The 18,460-nt window shown below is 34.7% G+C and overlaps 1 protein-coding gene across 1 annotated transcript in view; it reads left to right on the top strand.

Annotated features, from left to right (window-relative positions):
- Window positions 1–3,199: 3,199 nt before the first annotated feature.
- Window positions 3,200–18,460, top strand: part of LOC144850502 (uncharacterized) — a 33,390-nt gene continuing 18,129 nt past the window's right edge. The window contains exons 1-14 of the mRNA XM_078707783.1: window positions 3,200–3,318; window positions 7,085–7,195; window positions 7,575–7,724; window positions 8,615–8,956; window positions 9,511–9,606; window positions 10,004–10,117; window positions 10,217–10,397; window positions 10,534–10,790; window positions 11,725–11,876; window positions 14,451–14,604; window positions 14,706–14,804; window positions 15,331–15,657; window positions 17,361–17,459; window positions 18,293–18,406. Of these exons, the coding sequence (XP_078563909.1) occupies window positions 3,249–3,318; window positions 7,085–7,195; window positions 7,575–7,724; window positions 8,615–8,956; window positions 9,511–9,606; window positions 10,004–10,117; window positions 10,217–10,397; window positions 10,534–10,790; window positions 11,725–11,876; window positions 14,451–14,604; window positions 14,706–14,804; window positions 15,331–15,657; window positions 17,361–17,459; window positions 18,293–18,406 (2,266 nt within the window). The 5' untranslated portion in view covers window positions 3,200–3,248. The remainder of the gene's footprint in view (window positions 3,319–7,084; window positions 7,196–7,574; window positions 7,725–8,614; window positions 8,957–9,510; window positions 9,607–10,003; window positions 10,118–10,216; window positions 10,398–10,533; window positions 10,791–11,724; window positions 11,877–14,450; window positions 14,605–14,705; window positions 14,805–15,330; window positions 15,658–17,360; window positions 17,460–18,292; window positions 18,407–18,460) is intronic.

Genomic DNA, 18,460 nt, shown 5'->3' with positions numbered 1-18,460 from the left:
ATTACTATGCATTTTTTTATATGAATGTAATGGGATAAATTGATCAGTATTACATTCCCTTTCCGATGATACCATGGATGACAAAGTTCAGTGTGGAATGTTGGCCATTTTGAAATACAAAATGGCGGCTGAAGGAGTGGTCGAAAACAATGGCACCTAACTTTTTTTGAATTCAGCAACTCAACAATAACTCAAAAATAAAATCTATTTTGGCACAAATATCGAGCTGGACCTAGTTTTCCTTACATATAATGTGACTGTACTATATCCTTTTAAGAAACGGTTCAGATATTTCGCAAAGGCGCAGAACTTTACCACCGGGGATAGTAAAAATGCCTTTTTTTTTGGTGTATGGAGGGACCTGCGGCGAAGTTCTTAACCAATATTTTAAGGATGGAGCCTACATTAGACTTCAAAGAGATGATGGATTGTCCTCAGTGTACGTTTTGGAGATGGTGAGCGGTCTCTAAAACAGGAACGACACGAAACTATAGAAAAATGGGGACGTAGAGTCATGACTGTAACCGAAAAAGCCTGTAGTGATCTACCTAGATCTAGAATTCAAAAGCTACAGGTGAAATGGTTCTGCAATGGATGTCACGACAAGGAGACTGGTCAGTATGTTTCACGGAAACATTGTGCTACTATCATCGAAGCTCTTTGAAAATATAGGAGGTTTGACTTTCGCCGGAAATGGTTGTACAGAGAACGTAGGAGCAAAGTCAGAAATGATGTAATGCCCCGTACTACTTATACTCTCTGTAGCACAATCATCATCACATCTCCTCACACGAAGATGAAGCCGAAAGCCATTATCAAGCTTCTGAAATCTGGAGTAGGCCGAAAGCGAAGTCATCAATTGGAGAAGAGGACGTGCCCAATGGGAAATCTCTTACCATGATAAAGGCTGCAGGGCGGCAAAGTAAAAACAGACTTCCTGGCACATCCGATGAACTTCAACCTTTGGTGCCGTACTCTTCACCAACATCGGACATGCTTCCTGGAGCAGACCCATGTATTGCCATGGAACGACTAGAGACCACGCCTGATGTTTGCATGGGCGAAGTTCATACTAAGATGGCTGAATTGATGTCTGTAGGTGCATGAAAAGCGTGATGCTGGTAAATCTCCAGTTATAAATGTTCATGGCATACGAGTACGACCAGCAATCAAGACACAATTCCAGAGGAACTAGGGTGCATCTTACCCACTGGTGAAATGCCTAACCCTCCAACAAATGAATTAAGAAAGAAGAAAAACCAAGAATCTGTGTCAAAATCTGCGCGTGCTAATCTGGATTTACCAGTGGCTGACTCATGGTCGGCTAGCATTGCGGGTCAGGAAAGGCAAATACAGCACATATCACAGCTCCAGACTTCACAGTGGTTGAATCATGTTTAGCCACTCTTATTGAATACCTAGAACAGAGGCCTGATTTCCCAGTGGTTAATCCAGGGGAGAAGCCAGGACAAAGTAAACCTGATTGTACCGTCGTAGACGACGGCACCATTCCGGTAGATAAGCCTGAAGCAACCTGGAGTACACAAACTCCTGAACAACCTCGACGAAGACGGAAATTACCTACAGTTCCGAAATAAAGACCAGCTGTGATATCCGCTCTTCCTGTTGCTGATATCTGATCTGCAAGTATTGGAATCTGTAACACTCCAGTGACGTCGGATTCTCGACCCGATCGAACCTGGGGTACTGCACAAAAGGACTGGGAAAGTAGACCCCATGCTAGCTGTGACGATTTCGTGGGATTCAGGAGGACTTCTGACTTCTGACTGCGCTTCTTGACGGAATTAAACTGGAATTGTGCCCATGATGACGGAGCAGTTGGGTTGATTCGTTTCTGCATAAGAGTATCCTGTACTATAAACAGTATTTACCCTAGAGTGGTACGTGACATTGGGTCTCTGTAGTGGTTTTAGTACTGCGGGACTGAATAAGGTGAGTGTATTTGCTTGCTTTAGTAGGCCATTTCGGTGTTAACCTAAAAAGCTCCTGTAACGTTATTTCGAAAGTATGCCTACCTTTAGCATAATAAGCCTAGGTATATCTTCAATATGGATTGTTATTAATAATACCGTTATTATTTTACATATACTCTTTATAATAATATATTAACGTAAGTAACATTATATATATATATATAAATCCAAAGGCAAATGACAATGCTGTGGGTATCAGTGGCTGAATCTCAATGGAGATACTAAAAAAAGCGAAAAGCTAAATCAAATTGATAAAGTAAAACAGCCAGAAAAAGTTAGCATAGCTTTCGGGCAACACTAGCCCTTCATCAGTGCAAGTGAAGGAATTTGGATAACGTCATAGTGTAAGAACTGGCAAGTGCTGCCTGGGTGGACAGGAATAAAAAAATGCAACAAAAGGTGACAGGTGATATATATATATATTTATTTGTAGCATGTTTACGATAATAGACGTTGGCAAGAAACAGATGATGAAATCTATCATTAGTTAGACAAGTAGATTATTATTATTATTATTATTATTATTATTTGCAAAAAATTACGACATACACACTCACCAATAATTTATAGTCTAATTTAAACCGTTAACCAAAACCAAATAAAAAAGGGACCTGCAAGTGTCCCAGTTTTAAAACGTAAATATGACTTGTCATTTTTAATAATATCTACCTCAATAAAGAACAATAAAATCACTGTTTACGTGTCATCGTGTCATAACAGGACTGTTACATATGAGTTGCTTTCTATATCTCATCGCCAAACATCCAAGTTTGCGTTAGGGCCTACGTATTTATAAATAAACTCATGCGAATTCGGGCATCTTTTGTTGTATATTTATATTATCCTTTCAATCAGAAAACCCAACATTGTTTTTGCCTCAGAAAAATATTTTAGTTTTAAAAAGGATTAATGATAGTTACCGAAAACAAAGTCATTATCAAGAAAGTGTGTTCACCACTTCGGCCTACGAATTTAACACAAAGCAATCAATTGTATACGGCCTTGACAATGATATTATAGGGAAGGTAAAAGTTAACGTGTCCTTTGAAAAGTTTAAACCTATTGTAACGTTTCGTTTCGGTGAATAAGTATTCCAAGGCGTATTTAAAAGCAACTGTATTGGACGATTATAGTATCATATAAGGCAATCGGTTATTGGTTTTCATTACTAATATTAATAGTCTTGAAAGGAACACCCTCATAAACAGCATCTACCACAGAGAGTGTTTTCATTACGGTATTGCTTATAACAACATGAACAACTATTTATTGTTGAGACTTACTGTTTTCTTTATGTCTGTGTCATTTGGCGAATCGAATCAAGGTAAGTTATTATTGTAATGATTATGTATGGTCATATATAATAATGTTTCTGTGACCGGTATGGGTATACAATAATAGAAATAGATTTACAGTATTGTCAAAGTATTGCAATAAAGTATCTAAAGGTCTCTAAGTTTATCCGCAAGGACCCATGAATTTACCTACTTGTGTTAAACCAAATAATTATACTGAGACTAAGAGATTGGAATGTTCCATTCATCGCAAATCAATACATTTGTATAAACGTATATTAAATCTATCGAATTAGTATTTTTTTTTAAAGAAAATCGGCCTGTCTTCAACATTATGATGCTGTACTCGAGCTGTTCAACCGGTTTTCAGCTATTAAAAACAAATATCATAGGATGAGATCGGTAAATGCGCATGTGAAGCATCCTCGTATTATTGTGTGCGGGTATTTTTCACGATGGACATCAATTAGACAGTGTATACCACGATCGGAAAACACCCTGTTTGGGGCAAATCGTTGAACCTAAATTCGTTTTAATAATTGTCAGTAACTAATTATCTAACTCAATTTAATTAGTAAACAGGGTTACATCAGGTGGTTAAAACCAGTACCGAAAGTACGAACCAACTTTATATTCCATCGAGTATACATTATAGAAGTAACGATTTACCGAATTTTGCCCTTATGTAAATTTCTAAGCGCTTGTCTGCATTATACTATCTACTTTGTCCAAGTATGCTCACTTGCACTGATGAAGGGCTAGTGTTGCTGCCCAAAATGTCTGCTAACTGGTCTGTTTTACTTTATCGTTTTGATTTAGCTTTTCGCTTTTTTTTTGTATCTCTATTGAGATCCAGCCACTGATATCCACAGTATTGTCATTTTTTCATTAATTTGCCTTTGGATATATATATATATATATATATAGCATATATCCACTAAACGTGCTCAAGGCAAAACAGATTATATAGATAAAAGATATTGGAATGTATATACTGAAAGTATATTGTATGGAATACAATTCATGTAAATTATAAGTATTTTTTTTTAATTTCAGCATTCTTTATTTGAAAATATTGAGAATCTCTGTATTTGTAATCGAATGATAATATAACTATTACTTATTATCTATATATATATATATATTAATGCTACTAAATTATTCGCGTCATTTTACGTATTTCCTCCGAAACCGCTGAACGGTAAGTTTTCACATTTGGCATATTTGTTTCTTGATGGGCCGCACACGATAGGCTATATCACTTTCTGAATTTTAAGGATAACTTACTAAAAAACAAAAAATAACAGCAATTTGACGTCTCAGTGGTCTAAAAAACACCCAACATATAGTTTGGTATTTTATACTTTCGTTAGTGTCCGCGCGCATTATCTAATTTCGACTAAACACTGCACTTTATTGTGTTGATGTCAAGTCCGTAAGCAGCTGTAGTTTTATTATTCCAGTACTTCACATCTTAATTATATAAATTAAAAATTCATATCTTATCATTGAAATGTTTTAAACTGCCTATTGATTATTGACAGAGTTCAACGTGCATGTCCCTCTCATGCACGTTGTTACTTTCTGATGCGCACCCTAGATTAATATTCACACAGTACAATTTTTCTTTAGCGTCTTTTATTTTCTTAAAGTCTGGCAGTCAAAAGTAAAGTTCAATATCCAGTATTGCTTTTATTTATAAGCTTACAGATATTTAAAAGTGAAGGGATAGTGTATAAGAAAAGCAATGCCCGTAAACAGTTTTGAATTTCATTCTTGATATAATTTGTTTTTGTTTTAATAATTTTTCAGAGTGTGCTTTTATTATACTAACTCCTCCCATGCGAAGTATATTTAACCACATATGAAGGCAGAAAAAGACCGTGTGGGGCACGGTTTACGACTAGTTACTATTATTATTGTAGCTTCATTGCAGTTTTTTGTCCTGTTCTTGTTTTTCAAAGTGGAGCTCCACCCAGACAAATTCTATTCTTCATACATTTCAACTGTTAGTGTTATTTAAAAATATCATCCCTCATACTTTATTTCGCGATTTGGGGATACCTTGTAATTTCTTATTACATTTAAATGAGAGGGTATGAATAATCCTAAAAAAGTTATTTCTTTATTATACAAAATTCTGAATCTTTTTATTGAGTATACATTGCGCAATTTTGCGTAAATTGAGGGGTTTTAAAATATTCTAGGGAGTATGATCATGTGACATTTTTTATGATCAAACTACTGGCATGGCGATCTGTTCCGTCGCGATGTTGTTTTTAACATTCTGGATGGATTTTACCTTATCATTTCACAGTGTAGTGATGTGATTGTGAGATTATTACTAAAATGTCAAATTTAACGAGATCCGAGAAAGACGTGGCTATATATTCAGTAAAACTAGGCCTACTAGGTATGTACCTAGGCTGTGATATCGCCTTACAGCAGTGAAGTTTGTTCTTGCACCCAGCCTCGGACTACCCATGATATAGGTGCCTGAAATATTGACTTATCTGCATGCCATTACTAGAGCTTTATATAATTCTACTCAATTTCAATAACAATTTGAACATGGATTTTGTTAAAACCAAATAAGAGTTACGGTTACGTTGAGACGTTACGAGCTACACTGCTAAGCAAGGAGTATCGAGAATTTATTTCGGTGTCGAATCCATTTTAAATCAGAACCTGCGCAGAATCCCGGCGGTTGAAATTTTACAGTAGACATTATTATTGTACAGTCGTTCCTATACAAACGAATTTATTGTAACTCGCACCTGTGCTGTAGTTATGCTAGCAGAGAAACAATGAAATACATTGCATCGACCCGGCTGAATTGTTTCATTGTTTTGGGGGTGTGCGTGAGCGTTGTCTTGTGTAACTCCACCATGATTAAGTATGTGCAATGACGGCGCGTGTTTGTTTGTTTGCTTGTTGTTAGCAGGATTACTCGAAAAGTTATTGAAAAATCTTTACCAAAATGAAAATACAGGTAGATATTTGGTCAAGGATCATTCCATGAAATTGTGGAGGCAATCCGGACCAGGGTCTCAATTCTGGACCACTTTTTACTCAGACCTGCTAGTGTTAAAAGATAGGAGACAATGTTCCAAAAGCCGGCGAGCAGTCTTGAAGTAACAAGTAAACTGAAATTGCATTTTCTCGAGAACTACTTGTCCAAAAAACTTCATTTTTGTCACAGAGGCAAGAGTTATTATTTGTGATTTGTAATTTTAAAACATAATTTTATTTAATGTACAGGTTTTGATACGAGTAGTTTTAAAATACTTATTTCTTTTCAAATTCACCCGTTTGTTTTTGACGTTGCTGTCCTATTGTTAACCAACTGAAACTATTGTTTGTTAAAAGGCTGATTACATAACCATTACACCAAATTCGCATACACATGGTTGTAGTGAAATCAGTCTAATCACACACAGCATTAAGACACAATTTTGTTTCCGGTGAAATCTTATGTAGGAAAATTTGACAGTAGGCGGAGGTATTCACTCTCGGAGTGCCGTTCTAGTATTGCATGTACCTCGACCACTTGTTAGTTGTGGCTCAGTTCATTAGAAGTTTATTTACAAGCCTGTTAATGATTATAATAAATTAAAAAAACAACAACGAAAAGGTGTATTTCCGTATTGTTGTTACGTATGCAGACGTTGCATTTTCATCTGTAGGCTTCTAACTGCCAGGATATATGTATTTTGCTATACAAGCTACAATAGTAACAACTGCTCTTTAACAATTCCTATACATATTATTGAAACGTGTTATTATTCAAAGCAGATTGTAACTATTACGAGTTCAAATGTGGTGACGGTCGATGTATTCCATTCACATGGTACTGCGATGGATTTCAGGATTGTTTTGATTGTAGCGATGAAGTTTACTGTGACGGTAAGTCTAGATTTGACGTTATACAGTGCTTGGGTGCAATTGGTAGAATAAATTCGTGACTCTTGACATTAACACAATATTATTTTGACTCACGGACAATAAACACATCGTGTAAAAATGGAATTTTGTATAAAATATATATGACAATTGTTATTGTTGCTGTTTCTGTTGATGATGATATGTGTCTCCTGTGCTCTTGTCGGACCATCCTGACATAAGGTATACTTGCGCACACCTTCTCGTCAGCGCCAACATTTGACTTATAATGATCTGTGACAGTTCGCGGATAGAGCGCGGCATAAAAGATAACGTTACCAAAAACCAGCAACATCCAATAATGGTGTGATGTCACATAACAGGTCTATTTTGTACATTGAAGGTGTTTGTGAATTCGAATGCTTAAACGGACTTTGCTTAAAAGGGAATAGTGTTTGTGATGGTGTAAACGACTGTTTTTATGGTGAAGATGAATCTAACTGTGAAACACTTCCTCCTTCAACAACAAGAACAACAACAGCATATCCAGAAGGTTTGAGTTTCTTTTTAAGTACCCCAACAGTAGACCTACTCAATTAATTATATACCATATATAGTATTGGTTGAAATTTCAAAACAACATTTGTAAATCCTCTTTAAGAATAAAACCATATTAATGTTATGATTGGTGTTTTAGAGGTCCTACCAAATACAATTATTACAATGCAAACTACATGGAATGTAACATAATAAAGCAATGTGGTCATTTTGCTACATGCCCGTATATCCAGCTACCAGCATATAATCTATATATCATAACAAACAAATTTAAAATGTCTCCGATCGAGCTGAATCTTAGGTAAAGATTTCAAACTTAGTGGGTTGGTGCAATTCGGTATAACAAAAACGAGTTAGGTCGTCAAGGTCATAGGTTAAATTAAAATCTCACAATTGTCAAATTACTCCGATCGAACGGAGAATCCTGAGAATAGGGTGAGTATGAATTCGATATGAGGAGGGGGTGCAGCCAAGGTCACGGAATGTCAAAGGTCAAGGTAAAATTTAAAAATTGCTACTATTGAGCTAAAACTTTTGATCAAGATCAATAGTACAATTCATGGAGTGTTGAAAGCGTAAGGTCTAAGGTCACACAATTCATATGGCTGGGTTTTCAGTACATAGTATTTATAGTTTTTGTTTTTATTGTTTGCAGTGTGTATTGTTTGCAATTTTAAATTGCTTCCAGTTTTAAATTGCTTTTGATATTACAAATTCATTGCGTTACTCATCATTAGCTCTTCAACTAATAAAACTGATACAGGATGAATAATAATATGGCTTCCTTATCAAATTCCGGATTTAAAATCTCCATTACTATAATTTCTCTATTACTGCCAGTTAATATCAATTATAATCAACGCTGTCTTTATTGCTATTTTACAGAATGTGACGTTGCAGAGATATCACTTGAGAATGCGAACGTTTCATTCTCACTTTCGTCTCCAAATTATCCAAGTAATTACTACAACAATTTAAATTGTCACTGGCTGATAACCACCTCATCAGACCTGGTTATTCTTCTTGAGTTCAGCGACTTTCAACTGGAGTATAGATATGATTATTTGCATATTGGATTTGTAGAAAATAGTTATGACTATAGTTTTACAGGTTCAAACTTCCATTCTATAATTTCTAACAGCAGTACAATGTGGATAAATTTAATCACAGACTATGTTGTAGACGACAGAGGATTTAGTGCAACAGTAACTGCAGGAGCTCGAAATGGTAATTATGTGAATGTTGAACACTGAGATTTTACTTACGATAGTAAAAGTTGTTGATAGAGGGCTCACTACTTCTTGTCCCATTTTCGCTGTTTTACGTAGATGTGTGAATAGTTCCAGCCAAAACTTACAACTTATGAATATCTAATTCTTAAAACAAACTACTCCCTCAGAAAACATCACTCACCTAGACTAAAGTAATCAAGATTTTGATAGTTACTGAACAACACTAAATTTAACATTACCAATACTTGAATACAAAAATATCGAGCACACCATTTTTATAGAATAATAGCCTATAATGCATGAAATCGAAGAACAATAGGCCTACATTCCCATCCGATTTTCCGAACTGTATCTAAATTTCTCAAGTATTCATAGGAATATGTGTGTTTCACATTTAGGCCTATCACATATCAAAATAAATGATACAGGCACCACACTTATGAGATGCTGTATGACGATGATGATGAATACAATAGAGACGATGATAATGATGAGGATGTTACGTTCAGTAGAATTTTCTAAACAACATGTTTTTACAATTTTAAACAGATTATTTTGTATGTGGCAGTCGTGATATAATATTGATACATCAATTGTGTAATGGATTCTTTGATTGCCAGGATAACTTTGATGAATGGTCATGTGGTAGGTTTTTAGTACTTCATTTATCTCTATCTAGAGATCACAATTTCAGTCATCATGCTGACACTAGTAAATCAAAATAGTCATGACCTCAAATTAAAAATGGGGATAGGCCTAAACATCTTTAGATAAATTAAAACACTGTTTAAAACACATTTCCAGTATCCAAACAGAATTTGTTTATTAAGGGCTTGTCTTATTATGAAACGTTGTGTACAGTTCCGTCACGTTCATGCATATTAATAAGAAATTCCAAACATTTATACAATTTGAGAAATATGCACACTTACCGTACAGTACTAAAGTAGTTTAGGTATATTTATGTAATGCTTACATAGTGTAAATCATTCTGTCAAGCTATACACCGGAAGAGTTGGTAATTGATATACATTTTGTGTAGATTGTTTCACTGAACCTTTTAGATGTCTTAATGGAATATGCATCTCAAACAGCAGCCGATGTGATAGAGTCAACGATTGTTTTGATTGGTCAGACGAAGTGAGTTGTTGGGACGGTAAGTAGGTGATGTTATTTTGGTTAATTAATAGTTCACCATTATCATTATGTGTACTTGGTTTTAACTATTTTATATTACATTTATCATTTAAAAAAGAAACACCTGCGACGTGTGGATCACAACCATTTGTCAATGGAGAGAGTCGAATTGTTGGTGGTACAGATGCAGACCCAGGAAAGTGGCCATGGATAGTATCGTTACAGAGCTACTATGGTTCTCATATTTGTGGAGGAACGTTGCTCAATCGAACATGGGTTTTGACCGCTGCCCATTGTCTGTAAGACTATTTTTAAAGAATTAAATTATCATTTATTAATGATAATTTAATTCTTTAAAAATAGTGTTTTTAACTATTACTATTAGTTAGTTAATATGATGTGCATATAGATACGTCTAGTTTTTTTTATTCATAGTGTTTCGGTACATTCTGTTCTCCTTGGTACCATTGACTTGAATGGACAATCCGTGTATCGCGAAGAAATTGAAGTAGTTGGGGAGTACTCACACCCGGAATATAATCCTACAACATTAAGTAATGACATCGCCCTACTAAGGCTGGCAAAACCCGTGAATTATAGTGTATTTATACAGCCGGCATGCTATGGTGAGGATGTTGAAAGTGGAACTAACTGTGTCATTGCTGGCTGGGGAAGTCTATATAATTATGAGGGTAAATCATTACTTTGTTTACTTTTAATTTGCATATTCATAACCTCTTGAAATAGAAATTGAATGAAAACACAATAAATATAGAGTGAGGGAGACCGTGATGACGGCGGGTTTCCTTAGGTTTGTGTATCCGGTGAGGTAAAAAGAGCACGTAAAAAACATATTAATATACATGTCTTTTTCACTGAAATGTACAGAGCCTAACTTAATCGAATATATCGCGCACACACTGGCCATACCGTAAACCGGTTTTCCGTTTCTTACTTATCTAAAACAAATATAGACCAAAATGGATTACTTGAAAAAACATTTTGAACATTTCTTGAGTTTAGAATTTTAAATACGTCAGGAAGTATTATTTGAAACATTGAAGACAGTAAACAATTCGCCTTCAATAGTTTATTGCTTGCTTGTTTGTTTGTTTTGTTATTTCCAATCACAAAATCATAAACATACATAAATAATCATTACAAAACAAAAGAATGGTTATTATTATATTATATATAGGCCTATATATATCTTTTTCTCATTCTCTCAGATTTCCTCATCTTTATCGTTTCAAATTAATTAATTAAATTTCAGTATATCACCGGGCGGTTTAGAATTAATGTTCTTTGCCTGATTTGTTGAGGGATTGAGGGACTAGTGCTGTTCCGCCGTACCACGCCGAGAATGTTAAAGAGTCGCTATCCAATCGAGTTTGAACAATACCATGAAAGCCCCAGTGGTCTAATGGTTAGGACAGCTGCATATCAAGCAGACCGTCCGAGTCCGAGTCTCGGTTGGAGCGACTTTTTCTCATTCTCACAGATTTCCTCATCTTTATCGTTTCAAATTAATTAATTAAATTTCAGTATATCACCGGGCGGTTTAGAATAAATGTTCTTTGCCTGATTTGTTTATATATATATATAATGTATTATACAATGTTTTAGGCTATTCACCGCCGGACATATTGCAAGAAGCAACTGTGCCAATAATCAGCCGAGAGTTGTGTCTAGATATGTGGAATGATTCTATGGAATTTCGCATTCTAAACAGTACTATTTGTGTATATAACGACGAACAAACAATTGGTGCTTGTGACGTACGTATTTCATATTCTCTTATAATTTTATTATTTTATGTTATGCAGCGATTCGTTATTATTTGTAGGTAAGTTTTTACACACTATTAAAGCAAATAATTGTATTACAATTCACCACTAGTGCTGTTCTGTCGTACCACGCCGGGGATGTAAAGATCTACCATATAATCGAATTTGGAAAATACCATATTGGTGGTCTGATGGTTAGAACATTTGCATATCAAGCAGAAGGTCTCGAGAAAGAGTCTTCCAAACCGAGATTCAAACAACTCTAAACATTCTGATCTACACCACTAGTGCTTTCATGGTATTGTTAAAGTTGGATTGGATAGCAACTCAAAAGATTGATCAATCCGCGGTGTTTTAATTTCCTGTAGTATTTAAAGGACAACTTTACCGAGAACCATATTTTAAAAACCTATTAGGGATGTACATTTTGATTTTGCGATTGCGAGATTTACGATATCGCTGCGCGTTATCGCCGTACAGCCTTCGCCGTAAATTGCTGTGATGTCACGTGTGCTTAGCAAAATCTACCTCATGAGTTTTCACTGTTGTTAACATGCAAGATATAGGTACCCGTCATTTGAATTGCTAATTTGACCTGAATTAGGCTTAAATTTGCCAACATTTTGGAAAAACAGATAGGAAAAAGAAACAATAAAACAAATTTTATATTTTTACGATTTATTTAAAAAGTGTTTTTATTAGAAATTGTCGCGCTTTGTGAGACGTGTATGTATGTTAACAACAGTGAAAACTCATGAGGTAGATTTTGCTAAGCACAAGTGACGTCACAACAATTTACGGCGAATACTGTACGGCGAGGAGAACGCGCGGCGATATCGTAAATCTCTGAATTTGTCTGAAATCATATGTAAATCCCTAATACGTTGTCAGATATGGTTCTCGGTAAAATTATCCTTTAATGGTGTTTGCATGTGGTAGAGTGCCGTTTGTCTTCTTTCTAAGTTTAAATTCGATGCACTGTAGGTAGTTACTGTAGGTACGCAATGTCTACCCAAGACGAATAGCGTAACGGATGATGATGATGATGTAGGTAGTTAATATGGTTATCTACTGTATAGGCCTATTGGTGTAATAATTTAATATAATGCACAATCGACTTTCACACTGTTACTAAATTCAAACTTGCATACACCGAAGAAATGTAGTATAAAGGGTCTTTCACACCTGTTCCGGCACGGTTCAGGTCCGGCCCGGAAAATCCAATCGAACGTCAATGTTTCGTTTTCACGCGGCTGCGCGCATATCGATTGGTGCATAGCCGCATGGAGCGTCATGAAAACGAAACATTGATGTTCGATTCGCCGGACCGGAAACGTGCCTACCTTAATGGTAGAATTCCGAACGATCGAATATTTAAGTTTTAGGTTTAATAATTCAAACGATTTTTCTTTTCGTAAAAATTTCCTAATACCACTTTCCCTTCTTACGAACTACCTGAATAATAGAACGCAATTTACTTCCTATAACTCCCACTTTTCTGAACTTCTTCCTGTTATATGCGGCGTTCCTCAAGGATCCAATCTCGGCCCCCTTCTCTTCTTAATCTATGTTAATGACTTAATCCATGCTTCAAACTCTTTTTCATATGTTCTATTTGCTGATGATACCAATATCTTCCTTTAATATCTCCAAAACCATTGGTGTACTAAATAAACTGAAATCTACATTACCACCTAAAATCATCACTTCTTTGTACACTCATCTTGCCTCACCTCTTGTATTGTACCACTGTTACTTTTTTTAAAATATTTCACCCAAAGTTGACCTATTTCAAACACCTCTTTTACCCTTATTTATTTGTTTGTTTGTTTTGTCTTCGTCCATACTTGGTCTCTTGCGTAGTGTATGTACCGTCTGTAACCCCTGTTCGTCTATGTCTATGAACATTGATCCGATTGATCAACTTTTTTCCTGGTGGAACCTGTCTTAAAGCTCCCTGAGCTTATTTGAGTTTCTCCAGATACAAGGCATTAACTATTAATTTGATTCATATTTTGTTAACATATTTTGAATTATGCTTTGTGTAAATAAATAAATGAATGAAAATGAATGAATGAATAATCTTCATCAATGATTAATTATTTCAAGCAACATAGAAATGCCTTTGTTTCACAACAGTGTGTGTGCTAAAGCGTGGTTCCTACTAGAACGCAACGCAACAACGTATTGACGCAAAGTGCTGTATTGCGTAATCACAAGTGGGAACCAACGACGCAACAGTGCTGTAAATATCGCAGGTTTGATTTCACGCAGGCGGGGGCAAACACAATTATTGGAAGGGCATTTTCCCACGTTGCGTTAGATTGCTTTACGTTGCGTTAGATTGCGTTACGTTGCGTCGCTAGTGAGAACCACGGTTTATGGGTCTCATTTCGTTACGTTGCGTCGCTAGTGAGAACCACGGTTTATGGGTCTCATTTCGTTCCAGGACGCGTGATTTTTTCCTTAATTCATGAGATTAATTACCTGAATATTGCTTCTCGGACTATATAACTGTTATTTTACTGAACCATATTCCTTTTATAAATATTTATTTGATTTCAGGGTGACAGTGGTGGACCATTAATTTGTCAGAAAGATAACGTCTGGTATGTAACTGGTGTTACCAGCTTTGGTTCAATTCCATGTGGTGAAGGAATTGTAGCATACACACGAGTTTCTAGTTTTATTGAATTCGTTGAATCATTTGTAACTGGTGGTAAGTAATCATTCTATAAATATATGATGTTGAGTAAATTATCATGGTAAAGTTTCGATTTTTAAAATAATGATGGTACCATTCATTCTATTTTAATATAGATTGTCAATTTTACTGCAATGACGGTTTTTGTTTAAACGAATCACTCGTCTGTAATGGTCGCAGTGAGTGTTTAAATGACGAAGACGAATTAAACTGCGGTAAGAAAAATTATTATTTCCCGTAAAATAGAATTGGTCTTGAAAATGAAAGAGTAGGTCAAAATTCATCATTCCATAATGAAATAGGCCTATGTTGTTTTATAACGTATAAAGCGAAAAGGTCTGCCATTTCATACTAAAATACTTTGAAATTTATGTAGTAGGTGCTTAAATGTGCGTGAAGCTAGTTATTCACTGGTCATACAGGCTATACATAAAAAAGGTCACATATCTTTGGTTGGAATTTTTGGAGAATATAATTGTTGCAACCTTAGGACCATCCATCATATTATAAATTCTTTACATTACCATGGACATTTAAATTATGAATTATATGTCAATATATGTATATTTTATATGTCTATACAAAATATTAAAACATTTGCTATTGTCTTTACTCCTTTTACAATCATCAGCTATCGATCTATTAATGTAATTAATATAATTAGGCCTACTCCCACATCTGTGTATAATGTTTTCCAGTAGTAGCAATTGTCATAATACTGTATTTATTATTATTTTACAGAATGCGACCTTACAGAAATATCACTTGAGAATGCCAAACTTTCTTTTCCATTTTCATCTCCAAATTATCCAAATGATTACTACAACATGTTAGATTGCCTATGGCTGATAACCAGCTCTTCAGACATTCTTCTTGAGTTCAGCGACTTTCAACTGGAGTATGGATATGATTACTTGAGAATAGGAAAAACCATCTGGGACTATACTTTTACTGGTTCAGAATTTCATTCTGTAATTTCCAACAGCTGGATGTGGATTAGTTTAATCACCGGTAATAATGTACGCTACAGAGGATTTAATGCAACAGTAACTGCAGTAAATCGTGCTGGTATGTTTGTCAATTTATTATTCTTTAGCAGAATCACATTAGTTTAAGCGGAAAATAGTATACAAAATGAATGATAACAGTATTTCATGACTTAATGAATGATTGTTAATAAGTATAATTATCTTCGTGTTTTTCCATTGTTGAATTTCTTTCTATCTTAGACAGAATCGGTGATTGCCCGTTTTTAATATCACTGATTCTTCCACAACCAGTATCACGACCACGATCGACTCTGATCATCATGCATGGGTCACAGAAGCAAAACAAAAAGATATCGATCCGCGTGCGATGCATGCCGGTATTTATAACGGATCTAAAATATTAGAATTGTTATTGTATAAATATTTATTCTTCTTATTTATTTCTTTCTGTAGAGATTTTGTGCTCCAATTATTTGAAAAACATCAATCTCAATGGTTTTTAAATTATCACAATATTTTTGTCATAATAAAACGTTGCTATAATAAGATTCACATTATCCATCACATTTTCATAAGTGCTTTTCAGATATCAATGAAATTCACTACACATAAACTTCAGGTCAAGAGTCAAAATAATAAGCACAAAAAACGGACAGTACGTAAAAACTTTGCGCGCGTCCAAATTCTAAAATGCTTAAAATCAATTTCTAATCAAATTATAGCATCGTTCAGAACATTTTGAGCGTTTAAAAATGTTGTCACGCGCACATTTCTATGCGCATAGCACGTAAGTAATTCAAAAAGTTCAATTTTACTATCTATATTTGTTCTTCATACCCTACGTGATAAATTGCTTTCATTTCCATGAACTCTAAAGTTAAATAATCGTGCGCTCTCCAATGGAAAATTAAATGTAAATTTGTGTAAAAAGATACCTATTTTGAATCTTTTGAATCTTTTAAAGCTCCTCAGAATGCACGGTGACTCCCAATTTGTTTAAATTATTATGGAAGCCAATGAGTTCTAGATATGAATTCATGTACACATTTGACGTACAAAATGTTATGACGTCATCATTTGGCCACATGAATAGGTTTTTTCCTTTTGTTATAGACAATTACATTCAATAGAGCGCATCTCACTCATCTGTGCCCGATTTTCTCTCAAATTTTAATAGATGCTTGCTCAATCAACGTCATAACGTCATCAACCCTAACTATTTGAATAACATAGGTCATGACCTTGATATTTATAACCTATTATGAAAGCTGCTGAAATGTAGATATGAATTCATATAAAAATTGTGCCTATCGTATGTTGTGACGTTACCATATGGCCAGTTGAAGTTAAAAAGTAGCTTTTTCATCTCTTGGCGTCAAGGTATACAAATTTAAAACAGCGCGCATCACGTTTATACGTGTTCAATTTTCTTCCAAATCCTACATCTTTTTGCTCAAATCATCTTCCGAAATTGTCATATTCATGTTTCATTTTGATAACCAAAAATTAGAACATATTTGGATCCCGTATGGATCCCTGTGTATAATAGATGTACAGTATATACTGTATATACATTCTATATACATTATAGGCAAAACTCAGCAGCACTATAAGCGTATTATGCATTGCGCTCATATTTCAATGTATTTTTAAAAATTAAATGTCAGTAAAATTATCTTTTATTACAATGATTCGTCAAAGTGACGAATTAAATTATAATTTTATTTCACATTTTTAACCGGTTAAATCAGTTCACTAAATATATTTTATAATTGTTTGCAGATTATTTTGTATGTAGCAGCGGTGGTGTAATATTGATACATGAACTGTGTAATGGAAATTTTGATTGCCAGGACAAATCGGATGAAACATGGTCATGCAGTAGGTGTATTCCTTGTATTTTATGTAACATTTATTTTATTATAATCATTGCAGTCGTCATCCTTTATAATGTGATACGAAACGAAGAGTGAATAATGATGATAATAATAATTATTATGATTATAGCCTATATAGATGACAGTAACGACAGTGAGGTAACAATAAATTAAATTAAAGAAAATCTTTGGAATTCATGAAAACTCTGTATCTCTTATCTGACACGTTTTCAGAACTACAAATTTACACCGAATTTGTGTTTTTTATCGGTTTTTTGGACCCCATTTAAAATTTAATTTTTCGAGTTTGACGTCACATACAACAATGGCATCCAAATAAGGACAAGCTAGGAATTACGTCATTGTTTGTCGGATACTAATTAGTAAAATGGGGTATTTTAATTTGTAACTATTGGTGGCTGCATTGATCTCGGCAATTCTCATTCTCTCTTTCTTTCTTTTTATTGTAGGCCTATATCTTATATTTAAATGACTCAAAAATGATTTTAATTATCTTTGACGGCGGAGAAAATGTATACATTTGCGAAAGAAATTAAATGAAATGAAAAAAAAAATTCAACAAGCCCGTGCATTAGTCACAGTTTTTTTTATTCAGTCATGGTGTAACCGCGATCACCAACCAACATGACAAATTGGTTTAATAAACCGTGTCTACTACCGCCTAAATATACGGACTATAATCCCACCCATCATCTAATTCCGTTTACACGGAATTGCAATTGAGCAAAGGAGAGTATAAGGTATTTATGTTGACAAATTATACTTAAATAAGCAACTTATACTATAATAATCCGCTTCTATTCGCACTATTGGTAGGTTGTTCCGCTGAATCTTTTAGATGTCATAATGGATTATGCGCGTTAAACAGCAGCCCATGTGATCGAGTCAACGATTGTCTTGATTGGTCAGACGAAGAGGGTTGTTGGAATGGTACGTTTTTGTTGTCATTTGGAATAAACTCGAAGTTACATGGCTTTATTATTC

The sequence above is a fragment of the Antedon bifida genome, chromosome 8, assembly GCF_963402885.1.
Source record: "Antedon bifida chromosome 8, ecAntBifi1.1, whole genome shotgun sequence".
Taxonomy (NCBI): Eukaryota; Metazoa; Echinodermata; class Crinoidea; order Comatulida; family Antedonidae; genus Antedon; species Antedon bifida.
Note: the sequence above shows the minus strand (reverse complement) of the source record. Positions and strands in the feature narration are given on the sequence as shown.